General features: G+C 45.9%; 1 protein-coding gene across 5 annotated transcripts in view; it reads left to right on the top strand.

Annotated features, from left to right (window-relative positions):
- Window positions 1–5726: 5726 nt before the first annotated feature.
- LOC308459834 (GTPase IMAP family member 9-like) overlaps window positions 5727–20925 on the top strand; it is a 39969-nt gene continuing 24770 nt past the window's right edge. Inside the window, exons 1-4 of one of the 5 annotated variants that reach the window (XM_080975571.1) lie at window positions 5782–6152; window positions 7997–8140; window positions 8802–8866; window positions 15864–18793. In XM_080975571.1, coding sequence (XP_080831697.1) covers window positions 8827–8866; window positions 15864–16525 — 702 coding nt within the window. In that variant the 5' untranslated portion in view covers window positions 5782–6152; window positions 7997–8140; window positions 8802–8826 and the 3' untranslated portion in view covers window positions 16526–18793. Of the gene's footprint in view, window positions 6156–7996; window positions 8141–8801; window positions 8867–15863; window positions 18794–20925 lie in introns of those variants that run through there. The other 4 variants (XM_080975572.1, XM_080975570.1, XM_080975569.1 and 1 more) reach the window with 4 other exon arrangements.

The following is a 20925-nucleotide window of genomic DNA, read 5'->3' as shown; positions in this document are numbered from 1 at the left end:
TCCACCGTGGGAGCAGGGCTGGGGCGGGAGAGTGCTAGAGTCCTGTCTAGTCAAGTTGTGTGGGATCAATTCCAATCTGTTACCCCCGAGGATGTGGACAGGCTGTTTGGACGAGTGAAACCAACCACTTGTCTCCTTGATCCTTGCCCATCCTGGCTTATAAAAGCTAGCCGGGAAGGACTGGGCGATGGGCTTCGTGGGGTGGTGAATGCTTCCCTCCGTGAGGGAGCCTTCCCAGACTCGCTGAAAGAGGCGGTTATTAAACCGCTTCTTAAAAAACCATCTTTAGATGCGGCCACGATAGCCAACTATCGCCCAGTCTCAAATCTTCCATTCTTGGGCAAGGTGATTGAGCTGAGGTGGTTGCTGAACAACTCTAGGCACACCTGGAAGAAGCGGACCATTTGGATCCCTTCCAGTCGGGATTCAGGCCTCATCATGGGAATGAAACTGCCTTGGTCGCACTGGTTGATGATCTCCGGCGGGCTAGGGACAAAGGTGAGAGCTGTTTCCTAGTTCTGCTGGATCTCTCAGCGGCGTTTGATACCATCGACCATAACATCCTTCTGGACCGTCTTGAGGGGCTGGGAGCTGGGGGCACTGTTATACAGTGGTTCCGCTCCTTCCTCCTGGGCCGTGTTCAGAAAGTGGTGGTGGGGGATGAGTGTTCAGACCCCTGGGCCCTCACTTGTGGGGTGCCTCAGGGTTCTGTCCTCTCCCCCATGCTTTTCAACATCTACATGAAGCCGCTGGGAGAGATCATCAGGGGGTTTGGGCTGGGTGTTCATCAGTATGCGGATGATACCCAGCTCTACCTCTCTTTTAAATCAGAACCTGTGAAGGCAGTGAAGGTCCTGTGTGAGTGCCTGGAGGCGGTTGGAGGTTGGATGGCGGCTAACAGATTGAGGTTGAATCCTGACGAGACAGAAGTACTGTTTTTGGGGGACAGGAGGCGGGCAGGTGTGGCGGATTCCCTGGTCCTGAATGGGGTAACTGTGCCCCTGAAGGACCAGGTGCGCAGCCTGGGAGTCATTTTGGACTCACAGCTGTCCATGGAGGCACAGGTCAAATCTGTATCCAGGGCAGCTGTTTACCAGCTCCATCTGGTACGCAGGCTGAGACCCTATCTGCCTGCGGACTGTCTCGCCAGAGTGGTGCATGCTCTGGTTATCTCCCGCTTGGACTACTGCAATGCACTCTACGTGGGGCTACCTTTGAAGGTGACTCGGAAACTACAACTAATCCAGAATGCGGCAGCTAGACTGGTGACTGGGAGCGGCCGCCGAGACCATATAACACCGGTCTTGAAAGACCTACATTGGCTCCCAGTACATTTCTGAGCACAATTCAAAGTGTTGGTGCTGACCTTTAAAGCCCTAAACGGCCTTGGTCCTGTATACCTGAAGGAGCGTCTCCACCCCCATCGTTCTGCCCGGACACTGAGGTCCAGCGCCGAGGGCCTTCTGGCAGTTCCCTCACTGTGAGAAGCCAAGTTACAGGGAACCAGGCAGAGGGCCTTCTCGGTAGTGGCGCCCTCCCTGTGGAACGCCCTCCCACCAGATGTCAAAGAGAACAGCAACTACCAGACTTTTAGAAGACATCTGAAGGCAGCCCTGTTTCGGGAAGCTTTTAATGTTTGATGTATTATAGTATTTTAATATTATTTTGGAAGCCGCCCAGAGTGGCTGGGGAAGCCCAGCCAGATGGGCGGGGTATAAATAATAAATTATTATTATTATTATTATTATTATTATTATTATTATTTTATAAATATTCTACACTTCAACTTTTCCACACTGCACTCCAGCTAGTTCTAAACTGCTGTTCTTCGTTCAAATTCTACCTGCGTTTTTACGTGTTCACAATAATTCTTTAACTATTCAACAAAAGGTTTCCACTCCTTCTGGAAATTAGCCTCTTTTTGATCTCCAATTTTCATAGTTACATTTGCCAATTCGGCATATTCCATCAGTTGTAACTGCCACTCTTCTTTAGTAGGAATAATAATAATAATAATAATAATAATAATAATAATAATAATTTATTTATACCCTGCCCATCTGGCTGAGTTTCCCCAGCCACTCTGGGCAGCTTCCAAATGAATATTAAAAACAATACAGCATTAAATATTTAAAACTTCCCCAAACAGGGCTGCCTTCAGATGTCTTTTAAAGATAGGATAGCTGCTTATTTCCTTCACATCAGAAGGGAGGGCGTTCCACAGGGCGGGCGCCACCACCGAGAAGGCCCTCTGCCTGGTTCCCTATAACTTGGCTTCTCGCAGTGAGGGAACTGCCAGAAGGCCCTCGGAGCTGGACCTCAGTGTCTGGGCTGAACGATGGGGGTGGAGACACTCCTTCTCCTGATTTCGTCGTTTTTGCGCATAAAGCTCCCTTGCTGCTGTCATAGTGTACAAATATGTCTTCTTGAAACATCTGATATGCCTAAAAGAAACACTTCAGGGTTTTTTGGGGGGAGCATCACCTTAAGTAATTTAAGTAAACCTTAAGTAAACCTGCATTATTTCTTTATTACACAAAGTTTCTCTAAATTATTTTATCATTCTTCTTCCGGGGCTTTTATCTTGAATTTCGAATCCTGCCTGCGATTTTGTCAGAGCGGTAAATCTTCAGGCAGCTAACATGTTCCTTAAAGTGCAAATTTTAACCCCCTCCTCAAAGTCCTGGCCACTGCCATCTTCACAACATGCCAGTTCCCAAAAAGTGAAGGAATAAAAGAGTATCATGGTGGCATTATGGGTTTGTTAGAGCAGAGCTGAGGAACCCCACGGCTTCTCTTGGGGACGATCTATTCAGGGAGGCCTGGCTCTCTGCTCTCAGAGAAGGTGATCTGCCTACCTGGCCCTCCTCCCCAGCTGCTGGCCCTCCTGCTCTTGAGGAAGCTAGTCTTTCCCCTCCTTTGGTCATCAGAGAGAAGCCTGCCCTGCCCACCCCATGAGGACTGGCAGCTTGAGAGCCCACCTGGACTCAATCCACTAGAGGGGGGGGGGTTGATTAAATCCTGGGCCAACACGGGTGACAGAGCCCCCAGAAAGGACAGAACCAAAGGAGTTGCTCCCTTTGGGAAGATCTGCTCTGGGGGAGAGCAAGGGCAAGAAGCACCTCCTCAAAGTCTTCTAGGGGGATGGTCTTGCCCTAATGGCTTTAACTGGTTTTTAACTGGTTGTTGTTTTTTTAAAATGTGTGTGTGTGGTGTGTTGGTTTTGGGAGGGGGGAATGCGAAAGTGATCTGCCATGGGCCATTTCTGAGAAATCACATGGTTAGAAAGAACACCCTGCCTAGTTGCGGAAGTCAACAGGCAGGGAGGGTGTGTTGCTTTCCTTGCTGGCCGTTTCCTTCTTTCGTTTGAGGGACCTTTCAATGCAAAACAGGATACTAATCTCTCTGCCCTTTGCAAAACAGCTCAGCAAAGACTTCCATGTTTTATGTTTCATTTATGCTGCATATGAACATATCAAGAGCCCTCTGGGATCAGGCCAGGGGCCCATCAAGTTACAGACTCATAGAACTGAAGAGTTGGAAGGGACCCCCAGGGTCATCTAGTCCAACCCTCTGCAAAGCAGTTGTCCCAGACAGGGATTGAACCTGCAACCTTGGCGTTATCAGCACCACGCTCTAACCAACAGAGCTCTCCAGTCCAGCTTCCTGTTCTCACAGTGACCAGCCAGATGCCCTCAAGGGAGGCCTGCGAGCAGGAGCTGAGCTCAAGAACAACTCTCCCCTTCTGTAGTTTCCAGCAACTGGAGTTCAGAAGCATCGCTGCCTCCAGCTGTGGCTAACTCCAGCTGTGCACAAACATTATTTCGCATGCATAGAACTAGAGTGAAACATATGTGCTGTGAAGGCAACAAGTGTGTGTTTGTGAACGTATCTGGCACACAGGTATATTCATCAGGGTGGCATTGATGAGGATGATGAAATACTTAATATAAATAAGAACAAAACCCAATAATCCTCCTTGCACAACACATATAAAAGCGCTTTGGATGTCAATCCACCCAAGGCCTTGTTGGAGAGGAGCATTTTCACCTGGCACCTAAAGATGCATAATGAAGGTGCCAGACGAGCCTTTCTGGGGAGAGCATTTCACAAATGGGGAGCCACTGCAGAAAAGGCCCTGTCCTCATGTTGCCACCCTCTGGACCCCTTGAGGAGGAGGCATACGAAGAAGGATCTCTCGCATACAGGTGGGGTTGGCCACAGATCCTTTTCCAGGACACACTCAGTGGCGAAATTGAGTCTGCACAACCAGCACAAACTCCCAGAAAAAGGTGGGGGAGAAGCTTCTGCAGGTAGCAGTTGGGCAGCAGGACCCGGCTGAGGTTTTTCAAGTCAGTGCAAGATCTCAACTCCTCTGTGTTTGTTTGCTTTGCAAACTGCCTGGGTGTCCCCACAAGCAGTGGAAGGGTGGATGAGCAATTCTGGAGATTTTTGTCCAGGAGCAACCAGCCCACTCTCCCAGAGTGGAGAGAGCTTGCTCTTTGGGATCTGCAGCCTGGGAATCAGCTCTATTGCACAGTATGTTTCCAAGCACAATTCAAAGTGTTGGTGTTGACCTTTAATGCCCTAAACTGCCTCGGCCCAGTAGACCTGAAGGAGCGTCTCCACTCCCATCGTTCTGCCCGGACACTGAGGTCCAGAACTGAGGGCCTTCTGGCGGTTCCCTCACTGCAAGAAGCAAAGCTACAGGGAACCAGGCAGAGGGCCTTCTCGGTGGTGGCGCCCACCCTGTGGAACGCCCTCCCATCTGCTGTCAAAGAGATAAACAACTACCTGACATTCAGAAGACATCTGAAGGCAGCCCTGTTCAGGGAAGGTTTTAATATCTGAAGGACTATTGTATATTGTATTTGTTGGAAACTGCCCAGAGCGGCTGGGGAAACCCAGCCAGATGGGCAGGGTACAAATAATATATTATTATTATTATTATTAGTAGTAGTAGTAGTAGTGATGCAGGAGTGAGGAGTTATCTGCCTCCTTTTTACAGTACACACAGAATGCTAGAATCCTAGAATGGTAGAGTCGGAAGGGACACCCCAAAGGTCATCTAGCCCAACCCCCTGCAATGCAAGAATCTCATCTAAAGCATCCATGACAGGTGACCATCCAACCTCTGCTTATAAATCTCCAAGGCAGGAAAGTCCACCACCTCCTGAGGGAGACCATTCCACTGTCAAACTGCTTTTACCGCCTGAAAGTTCTTCCTGATATTTAGCCAGAATCTCCTTTCTTGTAACATGATGCCATTGGTTTGAGTCCTACCCTCTGGGGACGGAGAATACAAGCTTGGTGCATCTTCCATGGGACAGCTCGTGAGATATGTGAAGATGGCTTTCCTATTTCCTCTCAGTCTCCTCTTTTCCAGGCTAAACATCCCCAACCTCGTCAACTGTTCCTCCTAAGGCTTTTTCCCCCAGACCCTTCATCATCTTGGTTGCCCTTCTCTGCACATAATCCCGCTTGTCAACATCCTTCTTAAATTGTGGCACCCAGTACTGGACACAGTATTCCAGCTGTGCTCTGGCATCTGGAAAGGAACGGCATCCCAGTAGCAACTGACTTTCTTCTGTCGTGAGGAGACGGTCAATCAGTTCCTTCCTCAGCAGACCGCAAGCTTCACATGAGCCCACAGTGTGAAGCAGCAGCAAAAAAGGCTAATGCTCTTCCAGGCTGCCTCCACTGGTCTAGTGTCCCAATCAAGGGCAGTAATGCGTCTATGGCACATGGTCTGACTCTGTATAAGGCTGCCTCCTATGCCTCTGAATACCCCAAGTGTGGGGAAAGCCATTGAGCTGACGTCTTGCTTGTGAGTTTCCTGTCATGGCATCTGGTTTGCAGAGCCATCAGGCTGCTGGACAATGATAGACCCCTTTTGCCTGACCCATCAGCTGGACTCTTTTGATGCTATTGTGTTCTCCTTTTATGGATGTGCAATTGGATGAATCAACCAGAAGAAAAGACTTTCACTTTCCATATGTCCAACATTCGGCTATTACTGTGCACTCAAAACCTGTGTCAGATTCAGAACTCTGAGAGGGACGGGGAGAGTCAGAGGCTGCCAGAAGTTGCAGAGAGAAACAGCCAGACCAGGAACACCTGCAGGCTGAGAAAACTGCCCAGCAGAAGTCAAGGTAGTGAAAACTATTCTGGTGGAATTAAGCAGAGGTGGGGATCCCTCCTGCAGGAGGAAATGGAGGGTGGGGGGTGGGATGGGAAAATATTTTGCAAATTCCACAATGCGCCTTCCACACCTGGTTTTTAAGGGGCGGTTGGTGGTTGGAGTCAAAGTCTGCCCTCCTGGGTGATGCCCTCAAAGGAAGGCGAAAGGGGGGGGGGCACAGTACATGCCAAGGATTCTCCCCTTTCTCTTTTTATATAATTTTTATTAAATTTTCTGTGTTACAATTTATAATACTCATTTTACATCCTTAAAATAGCAGTGACTTCCCTTCTTTTCTTTCCATGGTTCATTTTACATCTCATAAATCCCTGCATATTTTACAAAAACTATACCAATCAGTATTCCATTATTGCATCCATCCAGACTTATTTACACTGCTGAATTTATCTTAATGCTGCCAGTGTTTTTAGCTGTGCACAATTATTTTCCATATATTCAATAAACATTTTCCAATCTTCTTTAAACACATTTTCTTCTTGTTCTCTTATTCTATATCTTGAGTCTGCAAGCTGTGCATATTCAGTCAACTTCAGTTGCCGTTCTTCTTTGGTTGGGACCTTGCTTGTTTTCCCTTTTGGGGCTAACAAAACACGGTCCGCAGTAGTAACATACATAAATAACCTTTTCTGACACCTGGGAATTTCCGTCTGAATTATCCCCAACAGAAAGAACTCGTCTTTTGTTTCCCAGTCTAATAACAGATTTATACATTTTAAACAAAAGTTTCTCTTTGTTTTGTAGAAGTTCTTTCTTTGAATTGTCAGCTTTGGTCCGAAAAACCATTCTTCCTATCTACTTTAAACATTTCATGTGACAGATGGTATTGCAACCAATCCGTAATATGGCTCCTTACATTTTCCATTGATTTCAGTTTAGGTTCCGCCCCTGTAAAATACAGCAATTCCCTGTAAGTCACCTACTGTCTATCCATATTGGCTCTCTTAATTGTAATAGCCTTGATAGGAGAGAGCCATAAAGGTGTTTTCCTTTCCAGCAGATTTTTATATTTCTCCCAAACTCTATACAGATTCTTCCTAAGGATATGGTCCATAAAACTTTTATAAATTTTCGCCTTCCCATACCAAAGTTATGCATGCCAGCCAAATTGTAAGTCATAAGTCTAGGATGTACAAAAAGGATTCACCCCTTTTTGGAGGCGTGTGAAGGAGAGGCCAGGTGGTAGAAGTTTCCACAAACGCCCTACCTCCAAAAAAGCACAGCCACCTGTTAAATCCTTTCTCCTTCTTCTTGTGAGATGCAATCCCCCCCCCCCCCCGATTCCCAGACCATTAAGAAACCTACAAGGAAGGAGATTGCACCACCTTCTGAGGGGGTCTGTTCCACCAAACAGTTCTTGCCTCCAGAAAGTTCCTCCTAAGGCTTAGTCAGAATCTCCCTTTTTGTAAATCAAATCCCCTGGTTCGGGTCCTGCCCTCTGGAGCAACAGAAAACAAGCTTGCTCCCTCTTCGGTGTGACATTGAAGTACAGGTGTGGGGTCTCTGGCTGCAAAGCTGTGAGGTTGTGAGTCCTCTGGCTCTGATTTGCGGGCACATCCTCTGTACATTGTTCTGCTGTTGTAAAATAGCACAATTAAGAAATGCTGAAAATCAGCCTGCCATGTTTACTGACCCCACAGTAAAAGTGACTAGATTGGGTTGACTGATTTGATCTTCTTGTGAAACTGACTAGAATGTAGAAAGGGCGTTTTCAGGTGAAATCATTCGGTTTAGAGTTTGACATGTAACCCTGTTTACCCAGAACTGAGCTTATCTTCTCTTATTCCCTTATGGAAGTCCTTTGTAGGTTCTCCATCGGTCGGAAAAAATAACAGAGGCCAACCAGAGAATACTGAGAAGCAAAGCAGCTAGTAAGCCTGATCTTTATTGAACTGTTGCAACAGGGTGCCCCCTTCACACGCAGGAGGACCCAGAACAAAGGTGTGCCTGCCTTTATATAGACATTTTAAATTCCCTGCCCTGTTACCCAAGACCACCCCCCACAAACATCATACCTACACCACAGAAAAGGCGGTCTACAACAGAAATTTGAATGTTGTTGTTTTTCCTGTCTGCCAGGTTATCTGATAATGCCTTATCTGATTGCCTTTTCTGGTAGTCTGGCCATTCCTTTGAGATGGTAATCACTTAATTCCTGAGACAACGGGGAGGTTCCCTCACCCCCTCCCTCCTTGCAGAGAAACATTTGGTTAGTCTGGGAGTCAAAATGGTTTCAGGACTGTGCTGCTACAGAATTTTTTTACTACACTGCAAACATTCTTGCCTTGTACAACAAGTAGCAATGGAAGGACCTCTAAGTTTTGGTTCTTCCAGTTTCTATGATTCCCTTTTGGACTTAGACCCCTCACAAGGAGTTCAATGTTTTTTCACTGGAGCCAAGGTAGAGGGCCAGCAACCTTTATCTCATTGAATGTTGCTTCCTTAGCGACCAGTCTTAGAGGAGGACCGATTTATGTATTCCCCAAACTTTGTTTTTGACTAAGGACTCCAGTAGCAGGAAAGTCCCTGGAGAGAAACTGAGTTTCCAACACTGAGAGTCCCCCAGGAGTTCTGCAAATGACTTTTGGTGTTTTTAATGCAGGATTTCTGGACCGCTGTAAACCTTGATGGCAGCTTGTCTTTCTGCAACAGGCATCATGGCCAAAGGTGAGTCTTAGGGCTTTCATCTTGACCATGTCGCCTTGTCCCTGGCATAGGTTTGGACATTTCATGAGAGAGATGTCTTTGCCTTTTCCTTTCTATGGGATTGCATTATTATTATTATTATTATTATTATTATTAGTGTTGGTCTTGCACTCTAGGAAAGTTGCTCAGTTGTTCTAAGGGGATCAGAGAAAGTTCAGTGCACCTGGGATACATGCCCAGTTAGAACTGAGCCCAATTAGAATCTATTTAGCCCCATGGTTAACGCATTCTAAACCAATGTTAAAACAAAACCATTCTTAAAAGGGGCACTTGTCCAAATTAGTCAATTTAACTCTATAAGGGATCAGTCCTGCTAAATCAAAGCATATATACCTTCATGTATCTGGTGTTTTCATGGATCCTGAAGCTTCTCCTTGGTAAACGAGTTAAAACACGTTTTAAAATGGGTAGGGAAGGTTGGTAGAGTGCCAGGTGGGACAAGGAAATGTGGTCATAAATTGATCTAATCTAAACATTGGACTACGCAATAGCCTGATCTATTAGAAAGCATAAAATGCATGAGAATAATTCATTGGGGTGTAAAAAATAAGACAGTATACATTAAACATAAAACAATGACACACAAAAATTGCCCCAACCCTTTGTGGAAATAACACTCTGTCAAACACATTTCAACATTCCTACATAATAACACATAATACACAACAAACTAATTAAATATCTTGAGGCAATCGTGATCTTTTACATATATTTTCAATCCTGGAGCACAGAGTCTTGAGGTTAAAAAGTGAGAATGTCCTTGCAATTCAACTTTCTCCCCTTTGTCAGCCCCACTTCCCCGTCAGTCTATATCCTTTGAAAGAGATAGCTGTGGCCACGCTGGTGTCTTTTGTTGTTGTTGCTGCAGGTAATAAATAGCCTTGTAGTCAGGAGGAGTTGGGCGGAGGGTTTTCCATCATTGGGTCTGCGTTAACATCTGTAAAAGTGATATCCTGTAAGGGGGCAGGGTTTTTTAGAAACAGTTAGAAAAGGAAGGGGCAAAAGCAAAAAAATAAATAAAAAAATAAAAATCACCTCCTTGAGTTATCTTGGGAAGCTGCAAATAATAAAACCTTAGCGTGTTAAGCATTTGATTCATTTCAATATTATTATCACATTTCCATATAATTATTGTTATCTGCTAAGTTTGTTTGCTTTCCTTCACTTGGTTACTCCACATATACAAGAAGAAAAGGGTAGAAATACAAGAAAGGTGAAAATATAAAAAGAAAACAATTTTTTTTTTAAAAAAAAATAGATTACCAGTTAAACAATTTTTTCCAGATGAAAACGGACTTGACACAAAGACATCAGATTTAGAAAAATAATTATTATTAAATAATACAAAGATATTATCAAAACTACACAGATTACTACTGGACTGAAAAATGGGAAAACAATGGGAAAAGGCTTAAAATTCACCATGTGCTATCTGATAAATGAGAACTTCATGAAAATGACTTACATATGGTACCTGATCCCATCCAAATCAGTCAGAATAAATAAATATCAGCAATAGGTTTTGGACTTGCAACAAAATGAAGGAACCTTATTCCACATGTGATGGACATGTCCCCAAAGTAATAATAATAAAAAAAGGACATGACCTATGAGGAACCAAAAATAAATAAATGCTAAAACACACAGAGGACGAGATGGTTGGACAGTGTTCTCGAAGCGACTAACATGAGTTTGACCAAACTGCGGGAGGCAGTGGAAGACAGGAGTGCCTGGCGTGCTCTGGTCCAGGGGGTCACGAAGAGTTGGACACGACTAAACGACTAAACAACAACAAAACACACAATTTTAAAAGAAATCCTACGTTTATCTATTTCGGCATTCTAACAATGAGCATCCCAAATGAAAATAAAAGAGTGTTTCTTGATGTGACAACATCAGCTAGAATGTTAATAGCAAAATACTGGAAAATGAGTTAATACCAACAAAAGATGAGTGGCAATTTAAAGTTGTGCATAATGACAGAACTAATAAGAAATACTCAGGCAAACAGGGTAAAAGGGAATGGGTTTGCTTAAAACTACCTGACAAAATACAGTTCCAAAACAATACTTGGTTGTGCTTAGATTAATTTCATAGACATAATGGAAGAACTGATTTAATAAATGAAAACAGATTATTTGTAACTTAAAAAGTGTTAAAGCCACAAATACAAATGCAATTACTTTTCTGAGAACCTCAGATATAGAATATTTAAATTACTGTTTGTATCCCATTATTATTATTATTATTATTATTATTATTATTATTGACAGGATGGACAGATCTTCCGAATTTGAAGCTGGCTCTTTGTTGGCCAGTGATCCACATTTTATAGCACACACCTCATTAATACTCCCACAGCCACAGATAGAACCAACAGTCCCCCAATCAACCCAGGAGGGAGAGGGGGATTGACAGTTAACGAAACACCACGGGACTGTCCTCCCTGCTTGGGGTGCGGTTGGTTGGGTTTTATCTTCTAGGGATACTTACCCTATCAAACCTCCACCTCTTCCCCATACCATTTTGACCCAGGAGTCCTGGCCCAAGGATGACTTGTTAGTGAGAAGAAGAAGAGTTTGGATTTGATATCCCGCCTTTCACTCCCTTTAAGGAGTCTCAAAGCGGCTCACATTCTCCTTTCCCTTCCTCCCCCACAACAAACACTCTGTGAGGTGAGTGGGGCTGAGAGACTTCAAAGAAGTGTGACTGGCCCAAGGTCACCCAGCAGCTGCATGTGGAGGAGCGGAGACGCGAACCCGGTTCCCCAGATTACGAGACTACCGCTCTTAACCACTACACCACACTGGCTCTGGGATGTTACCCCTCTATTGAGGAGGCTAGTATGGGGTCTGGGATTTCCACTATTGAAGGGCTAGGGAGGAATGGCGGTGGGGCTAGATATCTCTATCGGCGAAGGGTTTCAAGATGCAGTGATCCTTGAACCCCTTCCAATCTACACCCCATCTGAAGGGATGAGGGTAGGGAGAGCAAGGATTACACACCTCCGTCATTGGTGCTGTGCAATGCCAGGTCCATAGGCAACAAAACCGCCACCATGCGTGACTTTTTTGTCTCGCAGGGGATTGACCTGGCTTGCGTGACGGAGACCTGGGTACGGGAAGGCGAAGTAGTCTCCCTACATGAGATAACACCCCCAGGTTTCTCTGTCCTCCATCAATCGCGGACTGTGGGTCGGGGGGGAGGAGTAGTGTTGTTATTCCGGGAGGATTGCTCTTTCAGAGCTCTGCCATCACCGGCGATCTCTGGCATTGAATGTGTTGGTCTCGTGTGGGGCACCAAGGAGAGCTTGGCTGTCTGGCTGGTGTACCGACCACCCAGCACACCTGCAGCCACCCTGTCAGACCTGCTGGAGGTGGTGGCGGGCTGGGCCTTGGAGTTCCCAAACCTACTGGTTTTGGGAGACTTCAACGTCCATGCTGATGCCGCTCGCTCCTCACAGGCTCTGGACCTAGTGACTTCCATGGCAACAATAGGGCTCTCCCAATTTGTTTTGGGCCCCACTCATCAAGCAGGCCACACGCTGGATCTGATCTTTGGGGTTGGCATAGATGTGATCATGCTCCCCGCTGTGGAAGTGCCATGGTCTGATCACTACGCTCTGAAAGCCAATAATGACTTCCCGCTCCTCCCCTGCTCGGATGGCGAACCTATTTGGGCTCGTCCGCGAAAACTGATGGATCCTGATAGATTCCGACAAGCCTTGCGGGGCCCTACTCCTCCTGGCGACTCATTAGATGACCTTGTTGAGGACTGGAATGTTGGAAAACTAGCCCCCTCGGGAGAGGCTGGCCCCTCTCCCAGGCTACAGGGGCCTGTTTGCCGGTGATCTTCCCTGGCTGGCATCCCGGCAGTCCAGGGAGATCTTGATAGGCGACACCTCCCTGATGAAAGGTGCACACCCCCTTCCCTCTTGCGTACCAGCAGGAGAAAGAAGATCGCCAGAAAGTCTATTTCATCTCTAGTTTATTTCTGACTGTACAACTGTACATAAAACATGTCTGCTCGCTCAGTCTCCTCCAAGCAACTGCATCAAACTTCCTTCACACAAGCAACAGGAAGGTCTCATATTACACTGAGAACAAATCTCTGAGAAATCCCTGGAACATCCTGTCCCATGGTCAGGGCCATCATGTAATGTAAACATCAAACTGCTTGTTCGCATCTGCGTAGTAGCCATATCCCAACATGGAATAACCAGCTCTTGGCAGCCATTGATGAGATCGTGCCTAAGCGCCCTCTGCGACCCCGTCAAAACCGGGCCCCTTGGTTTACTGAGGAGCTCCGGAAAATGAAGCGGGATCTCAGACGGCTAGAACGAGTATAGCGACAGACTCGTGACGGAGCCTCAAGAACATCTTATAGGACGCTTATGAAAGCCTATGAGATGGCTATGAAAGCTGCTAAGAAATCTTACTTTGCAGCTTCCATTGCATCCGCTAGCTCTCGCCCGGTACAACTTTTTAGAATAATTAGGTCAATAACGTCCTTAGGAGGACAACCAAATTTAAGCACAAATTCGACCCACAGCTGTGAGGCATTCACGAGCTTTTTTGCGGAGAAAGTCCTGTTGCTCCGCCGTGACCTCCCTGCCAATTTAGATACAGTGAATGAACTGGAGTCCCCTTGTCAGACTTCAGGTCCAGTGTTGGACCATTTCGATCGGATACTCCCTGCTGATGTGGATAGATTCCTCCAAGTTGGTAGGCCCACCACCTGCCTTCTTGATCCGTGCCCGTCTCGGCTGATCAGGGAGTGTCCAGATATTGCGTCTTTGTCCCTTAACACGGGGACATTCCCAAGGGAACTGAAGGAAGCAGTGGTGTGTCCACTCTTAAAGAAAACTTCATTAGATCCCTTAGACCTATCCAATTACCGCCCAGTTTCAAATCTTCCATATCTCAAGGTAATTGAGAGAGCGATTGCTGAACAGCTTGGTAGGTTTCTGGAGGAAACATTGGCTTTAGATCCATTTCAGTCCGGTTTCCGTCCTGGTTTTGGGACCGAGACGGCTCTGGTTGCCCTAACAGATGATCTCCGTAGACAACTGGATCGAGGCAGGTCAGGACTGGTGATCCTTTTAGATTTGTCAGCAGCCTTTGACATGGTCGATCATGATCTTCTGGACCACCGCCTCGCAGACGTGGGGATACAGGGCATAGCCTGTAACTGGCTGTGCTCTTTTATCTCTGGTCGGGGACAGAGGGTGGCACTAGGGAGAGAATTGTCGTCGCGCCACTCCTTGGTGTGTGGAGTATCGCAGGGCGCAATTCTCTCCCCGATGCTTTTAAACATCTTTATGCGCCCCCTTGCCCAGATTGTCCGGAGCTTTGGGCTGGGCTGTCACCAATATGCTGATGACACTCAGCTCTATCTGCTGATGGATGGCCACACCGACTCGGCCCCAAACACACTGACCAGATGCTTGGAAGCTGTGGCTGGATGGTTTCGTGGGAGCCGATTGAAACTAAATCCTTCGAAGACAGAGGTCCTCTGGCTGGGTCGGGATGGCATGGGGATGAGGGACCAACTCCCTTCTCTTGCGGGGGCCCAATTAGTGCCATTGCCTTCCATTAAGCGTTTGGGTGTAATCCTTGACGCCTCCCTTTCCATGGAGGCGCAGGTTACATCAACAGCCAAGGCGACATTTTCCCACCTTCGCCGCATCTAGCAGTTGGTCCCTTACCTTTCCTGCCCCGACCTGGCCACAGTGATCCATGCGACGGTCACCTCCAGGCTTGACTACTGTAATTCGCTCTACGCAGGGCTGCCCTTGAAGCTGTCCCAGAAACTCCAGCGGGTGCAGAATGCTGCAGCGAGGCTCCTCACAGGGTCTCTGCCATGGGAGCATATTCACCCAGTGCTTTTCAAGCTGCACTGGCTCCCGGTGGAGTACAGGGTCAGATTTAAGGTGCTGCTTTTGACCTTTAAAGCCCTTCACGGCCTAGGACCCTCGTACCTACGGGACCGCCTCTCCCGGTATGCCCCACGGAGAGCCTCAAGGTCCATAAATAGCAACACCCTAGAGGTCCCGGGCCCTAAGGAAGTTAGATTGGCTTCAACCAGAGGCAGGGCCTTTTCAACTCTGGCTCCGGTCTGGTGGAACGCTCTGACTCATGAGACCAGGGCCCTGCAGGATCTGATTTCTTTCCGCAGGGCCTGTAAGACAGAGTTGTTCTGCCTGGCCTTTGGCTTGGAGCCAGTTTGATTCCCTCCCTCTCTTTCTTTTTTCTTTTCCTTCTCCTTCTGCGATGAGGCTACATTTTAATATTTTAATGTTGTGTTTTAATTTTGTTTTTAAGTTGTAATCATTCAACTTGTTTTTATTATTGCTTGTAAGCCGCTCTGAGCCCGGCCTTGACTGGGGAGGGTGGGGTATAAAAATTATTATTATTATTATTATTATTATTATTATTATTATTAGTGCTGTGGGAGAAAAGAAGGGACAAACACTTTGTTAATGGGGTTGAGTCTTCTTAGAGGTTCACATATCCTGTTGAAAGGGGAATTTTTTTCCCCATGTGAAAATCTGTCACGAAATGCTGTTCCTAAATGCATAGGCATATACACACAAAACAAAACCTGGTATAAAATTCTTTTAAATCCCTTTGGGGGGGGAACTACTCAAGAGAGTAGTGGGAGTGCTCTGATATTTACCTGCAGAAAGAATTTGGCATGTTAGATTTGGAATTTGGCAACCTCTTGACTTTTGATGGCCCAGGACTTAACATTCCAAGGGCGTCCATTTCACTGTTGAGCAGCTCTTGGCATCAGAACGTTCTTCTTGACGTTTTGTCAGAATCTCCTTTCTTGTAGAAAAAATTAGGTAACTAATAAGTAGCATGCCTATGAAACATTTGTAAGCCCATTTTTTCTTTTTTCTTTTTTGCTAGTCTCAGGAACTTTGCTGACATGGTATTTTTTATCTCTTATTTAGCCATAGCAGACGAAGAATTGAGAATTCTGCTCATTGGCAAAACCGGATCTGGGAAGAGCGCAACAGGAAACACCATCCTGGGGGCTGAGAAATTTAAAAGCACATCCAATCTTGATTCAACAACCAAGGACTGCGAACAAGGAGAAGCCACAGTAGATGGCAGGACAATTGTTGTTGTTGACACACCTGGGTTCTTTGATACAAAAATTAAGAAACGCTTCACACAAAAAGAACTTAAGGAGTGCATTGATATGGTCTCTCCTGGAGCTCACGCCATCCTCATTGTGATAAAAGCAGGAAAGATCACAAAGGAGGACCAGGAAACATTTCAGCTCGTGAAAAAGCTCTTCAAGGATGAAGGAAAGAAGTATCTGATTCTTTTATTCACCTATAAAGATGAGTTAGATAGGAATGGTTCAACTCTAGAGAAGTTCTTAAAAGGTGCTGAGGGGCACCTGAAGGATCTGATTGAGATGTCCGAAAGACGAATGATTGCTTTTAACAATGTGGCTGATGAAGAAGAAAAGCAGAGTCAGGTAAAGGAGCTCATTGAGATGATTGATGGCTTGGTGGTACTCAATGGCAGAACACCACTGTACACCGAAGAACAATTCAATAAGGACATGTCTTGGTGGAGTTGGCTTACGTCTTGCTGGAGATAAGGCTTAAGTTATTGTAAGTTTAAGTTAAGTCTGCTGCAACTGGATTTCTTATGGACTGTGCCAATCCTGAATGTATTGGATTTGTGACCATTTCACTCATTTGCCTTCAGTAGCACTAAAGCTCTGCTGGATGAAATATTCATTGTCTCTGGTCTGTTTGGGGGGGAATCCTGCAACATGTTTAAGTTTTTACTCTCCTAACTATACACTGGAGTTCTGCTGTGGATCAATACTGAGTAGAATTCCATGACAATAACTTCTGTTTGTGTTGATACATTAAATGATTTATAAAACTACAAGTGAGGAACTCAAACTATATCCTTGTTCTTGCTGTGTGTGGGAATTATTTTGTCCGTGGTGTTTCTTCCTGTCCTCGTAAGATGTTATGTCTTTCTTTCCCCGGTTGTTGCTGTTCTCCATCATATCAGATTGTTGTTTCTGAAATTTCTCCATCGCTCCATCCCGTGCTTCATTGTTTTGCAACTTTTAACAACAGCTGAAAAATCACTCTGTCCCAATAAATGACCTGTTTTCACCATTGTGCATTTATTTGGAATGTAAATGTTTCATTTCTCCTGTTCCGTTTAATTTTCCCTTTAATCTTTTCATTAGGCTTTTCAGTATTGATACACTGAAGCAAAAGCAAAAACAAATGGTGGAAATATTCAAATAAAAATGACATTATAAATACCAACCCAGCCACTTTACTTATGGTTCTTGGGCTTAATAGATTATTCAGTTTAAAGAAATGATATTAATCTTATTTCTTTTTCTTTTTAAAAATTCTTACAACATAAAATATCATGTAAACATTGAGTCAAACATCCCACTCTAGCCCAGAAGGCAGAGTTTAGGAAATGCATAAAAAAACCTCCCAAATAACACAGGTGAGTTCCTACCACAGACATCCGTTTGCACGGAAGACAAGACACAATTTATGCTAACCCTGGCTGTTCTTTAAAGTCAAGGAAGTCTTGCTTTCATTTTTAGCTGTGCAAATAATAAAGTTGTACAGATCGGTTGCAAAAGAGTCTTTATGCTTCAAACCTTCTGCCAATTTTATTTTGTTAGCCCCTCCCCCCCCAAGTGTGATTTGTCATACTTCATTCATACCACAAAGGCTCACACCTTTCCTTGAGTTTGTATACATACTTAAGGCATACTCCACAAGTGTCCTGGGAAAACTGGGACATCCTGTTTTTCTCTGGTGAGGGAACAGCGGCCATTTCGGTTGTTGTGATCTCACACAATTTCACAGCACAATTCCCCTCCCCCAATAAAGTGCTTTTTTCAGGGCTGCGATCTTGCCTTAAAATGCACATTTTGGGGTGCCGTGCCCCAAAAAGTGCTTTAATGGGGGGGGGCACAGTGTGAAATCACGCGAGATCACAGCGACCAAAATAGCCAACATGCTCTCTCGATAAAAAACAGGAAGATGGCGTCCCAGATTTTGGCTTTGAAGTGTTGGAGGGTATCCTTAAGGTACATATGTAAGAGGCTTCTTGTCTGTAATTATATTTTGGGAATAATTCATATTCTTGTGTAGCTGCATTGTTTTATACTTTCTGGGTGTCCCATGATCATATTACAAATCAAGCACAGCTAGTCGTTGCCCCTTTTCCTTTTCCAAGTATTTCTTTTCTGATCTCGCAGGGGGACCCCAAGGGCCTCAAAAGACAGCTCTATCGCTATAAGAAACTGCTGAGAAAGCCTTTACTCTCAGCGCAAGAACACAAGTCGCTATACGCAGGTTCACAGCACACGCAATACAAAGCGCAATAGCTGTTGCAACAAAAAAGTGTTACTCATTTATACTGCACTTTTCAGACAATACTTTTAAAAGATAAGTGTTTAGGGACGTTTTTAATGTCTGATGCTGTATTGTTTATAATATTCAGTTGGAAGCCAGCCAGATGGGCGTTGTATAAATAATAACTTCTTCTTCTTCTTCTTCTTCTTCTGCGAAGGCCACGCAGGCACGGTAAATTAAAGCTATGTCAGCAAATGCTTATGCTTGAATCGCAGGCGCGCTAAAGTGAAATGTATCTAAATGAGTTTTGGTTAATAACAGCTAGTTTGCTTCCTTGAATGAGGTAATGAGAAATCTTTCTATGCATATGATTGCAGGAAATTTTAATGCTTTGTGTAAGAAACCTATAGGTAACCACCCTACCCCCCCCCCGGTGTTTGTGGGGTGGGGTTCAGTCTTTGTGGAAGTGATCCCGCTGAACCTACTGCTTGGAAAGTAATAAAATCGTTGGACTCTGATCTCCTCCTGGCTCCTGAGTTTTATTGGCAAGACCCAGGAACTACAGGCTGTTTGCCTGCAACAATGTGAACAAATTTTTCTTCTGAAAGTCTAGCCCAGAGTAAACAGTTTCAGAACCACTGCAATAGCCCTGCTTCTATCTTCCTGACAGTACGTTTCCGAGCACAATTCAAAGTGTTGGTGCTGACATTGAAAGCCCTAAACGGCCTCAGTCCTGTATACCTGAAGGAGCGTCTCCACGCCCATCGTTCAGCCTGGACACTGAGGTCCAGCTCCGAGGGCCTTCTGGCAGTTCCCTCACTGCGAGAAGCCACGTTGCAGGGGACCAGGCAGAGGGCCTTCTCGTGGTGGCACCCGCCCTGTGGAACGCCCTCCCACCAGATGTCAAAGAGAAAAACAACTACCAGACTTTAAGAAGACATCTGAAGGCAGCCCTGTTTAGGGAAGTTTTAATATTTGATGTTTTAATGTATTTTTAATCTTTTGTTGGAAGTCGCCCAGAGTGGCTGGGGAAAGCCAGCCATATGGGCAGGATATAAATAAATGATGATGATGATGATGATGATGACGACGACAGTCCTTGCTTGCTCTGGTCCCCTCACCCAAACCTTTAGCAATCTGGGTCTGTCTCAGCTTGATTTGACCAAAGCCTATTGACCATGGTATGTCTGCCCACAGACTGGCTGTGTTTCATTTTGCTTTGGAAAGTGGAAATTTATTATTTCCACCTTTCAATGGAAGCTGGATCAAACGGCCACCAACCTTTCTGGATCAGGGGTACATTTTGAATTTGGAGAGAGTGTGGTGGGAGGTAGTAGTCATAAAACTGCTGGCAGGAGTGTGTGGCAGAGCACAATGTGGCTGCCATGGGGAGGTAAAGGTAAAGGACCCCTGGACAGTTAAGTCCAAAGGCGACTATGGGGTTGCGGCGCTCATCTGACTTTCAGGCCAAGGGAGCCAGCGTTTGTCCACAGACACATTTTCCTGAACATGTGGCCAGCAGGACTGAACCACTTCTGGCTCAACGGGACACCATGACAGAAACCAGAGTGCACGGAAACGCTGTTTACCTTCCCGCCACAGTGGTACCTATTTATCTACTTGCACTGGTGTGCTTTCAAACTGCTAGGTTGGCAGGAGCTGGGACAGAGCAATGGGAGCTCGCTCCGTCACTGGGATTTGAACTGCTGACCTTCCGATCGGCAAGCCCAAGAGGCTCAGTGATTTAGACCACAGCGCCACCCACATGCCATGCCATGGGGAGGGCATGTCATAACACAAAGTTAGAGAGCAGCGTCTAGTCATTGCTGCTTCAGTCTCTCTCTCCCCAACCCCACCTGACTGTGGACAGACAGATTTCAAAGGCTTAATAACCCCGTTTCCCCAAACACCGATCCTAAACCAAAGCCTAGACTGCCATCCTGCACCCACTTCCTGGGAATAAGCCCCAGGAAACCAAAAGAGGCCTGTTTCTAAGCCAGACACATTTACCGCCCCACAGCCAATTAAATGTACATTGAATTCCTAATGAGTGCCTGGACACCAGGTCCTGCACAGCGAGAGACATGCTTGAACCTCTCCCCAAAGTTCTGAAATTTTACCATTTGGGAAGGGAATTATTTAACACCGGGGTCCCCAAACTAAGACCCGCGGGCCTGATAAGGCCAGAGGGACTCGTTTATCAGGCCCGCAGCAACCCCCACTGCTGCCACCTGCTCTTACTGGCACTGTGCTGCACGGCTGCCCACTTCCGAGTCAGAGGAGCACCGGAAATAGCTTGTGCGCATGCGCAGGTGTTATTTCCGGTGCACATCCGGGTCGGAGGAGCCCTGTGTACATGCACACAAACTATTTCCAGTGCTCCTCCAACCCGGAAGTGCGCCGGAAATAGCGTGTGTGCACGCATATGGGCACGCATATGGGCACGCACTCCCCAGCCCTCCGGCCCACCGTGCGATCAGTGCTGGAGACCCTGGCCCAAGGCGCAGTAAGTTTGCTGACCCCTGATTTAACACCCATCTCCAGAAAACAACTGTTTTTTTATTTGCATATTCGAAAACAGGAACAGAGAGCATATTTAACCCCCTCCCCCTGTCCCACTTACAACTTCGTACCAAATACTTTTCGCTTT

This window comes from Podarcis pityusensis (genome assembly GCF_964106645.2).
Source record: "Podarcis pityusensis genome assembly, chromosome: 12".
In the NCBI taxonomy this organism is placed as follows: Eukaryota; Metazoa; Chordata; class Lepidosauria; order Squamata; family Lacertidae; genus Podarcis; species Podarcis pityusensis.
Note: the sequence above shows the minus strand (reverse complement) of the source record. Positions and strands in the feature narration are given on the sequence as shown.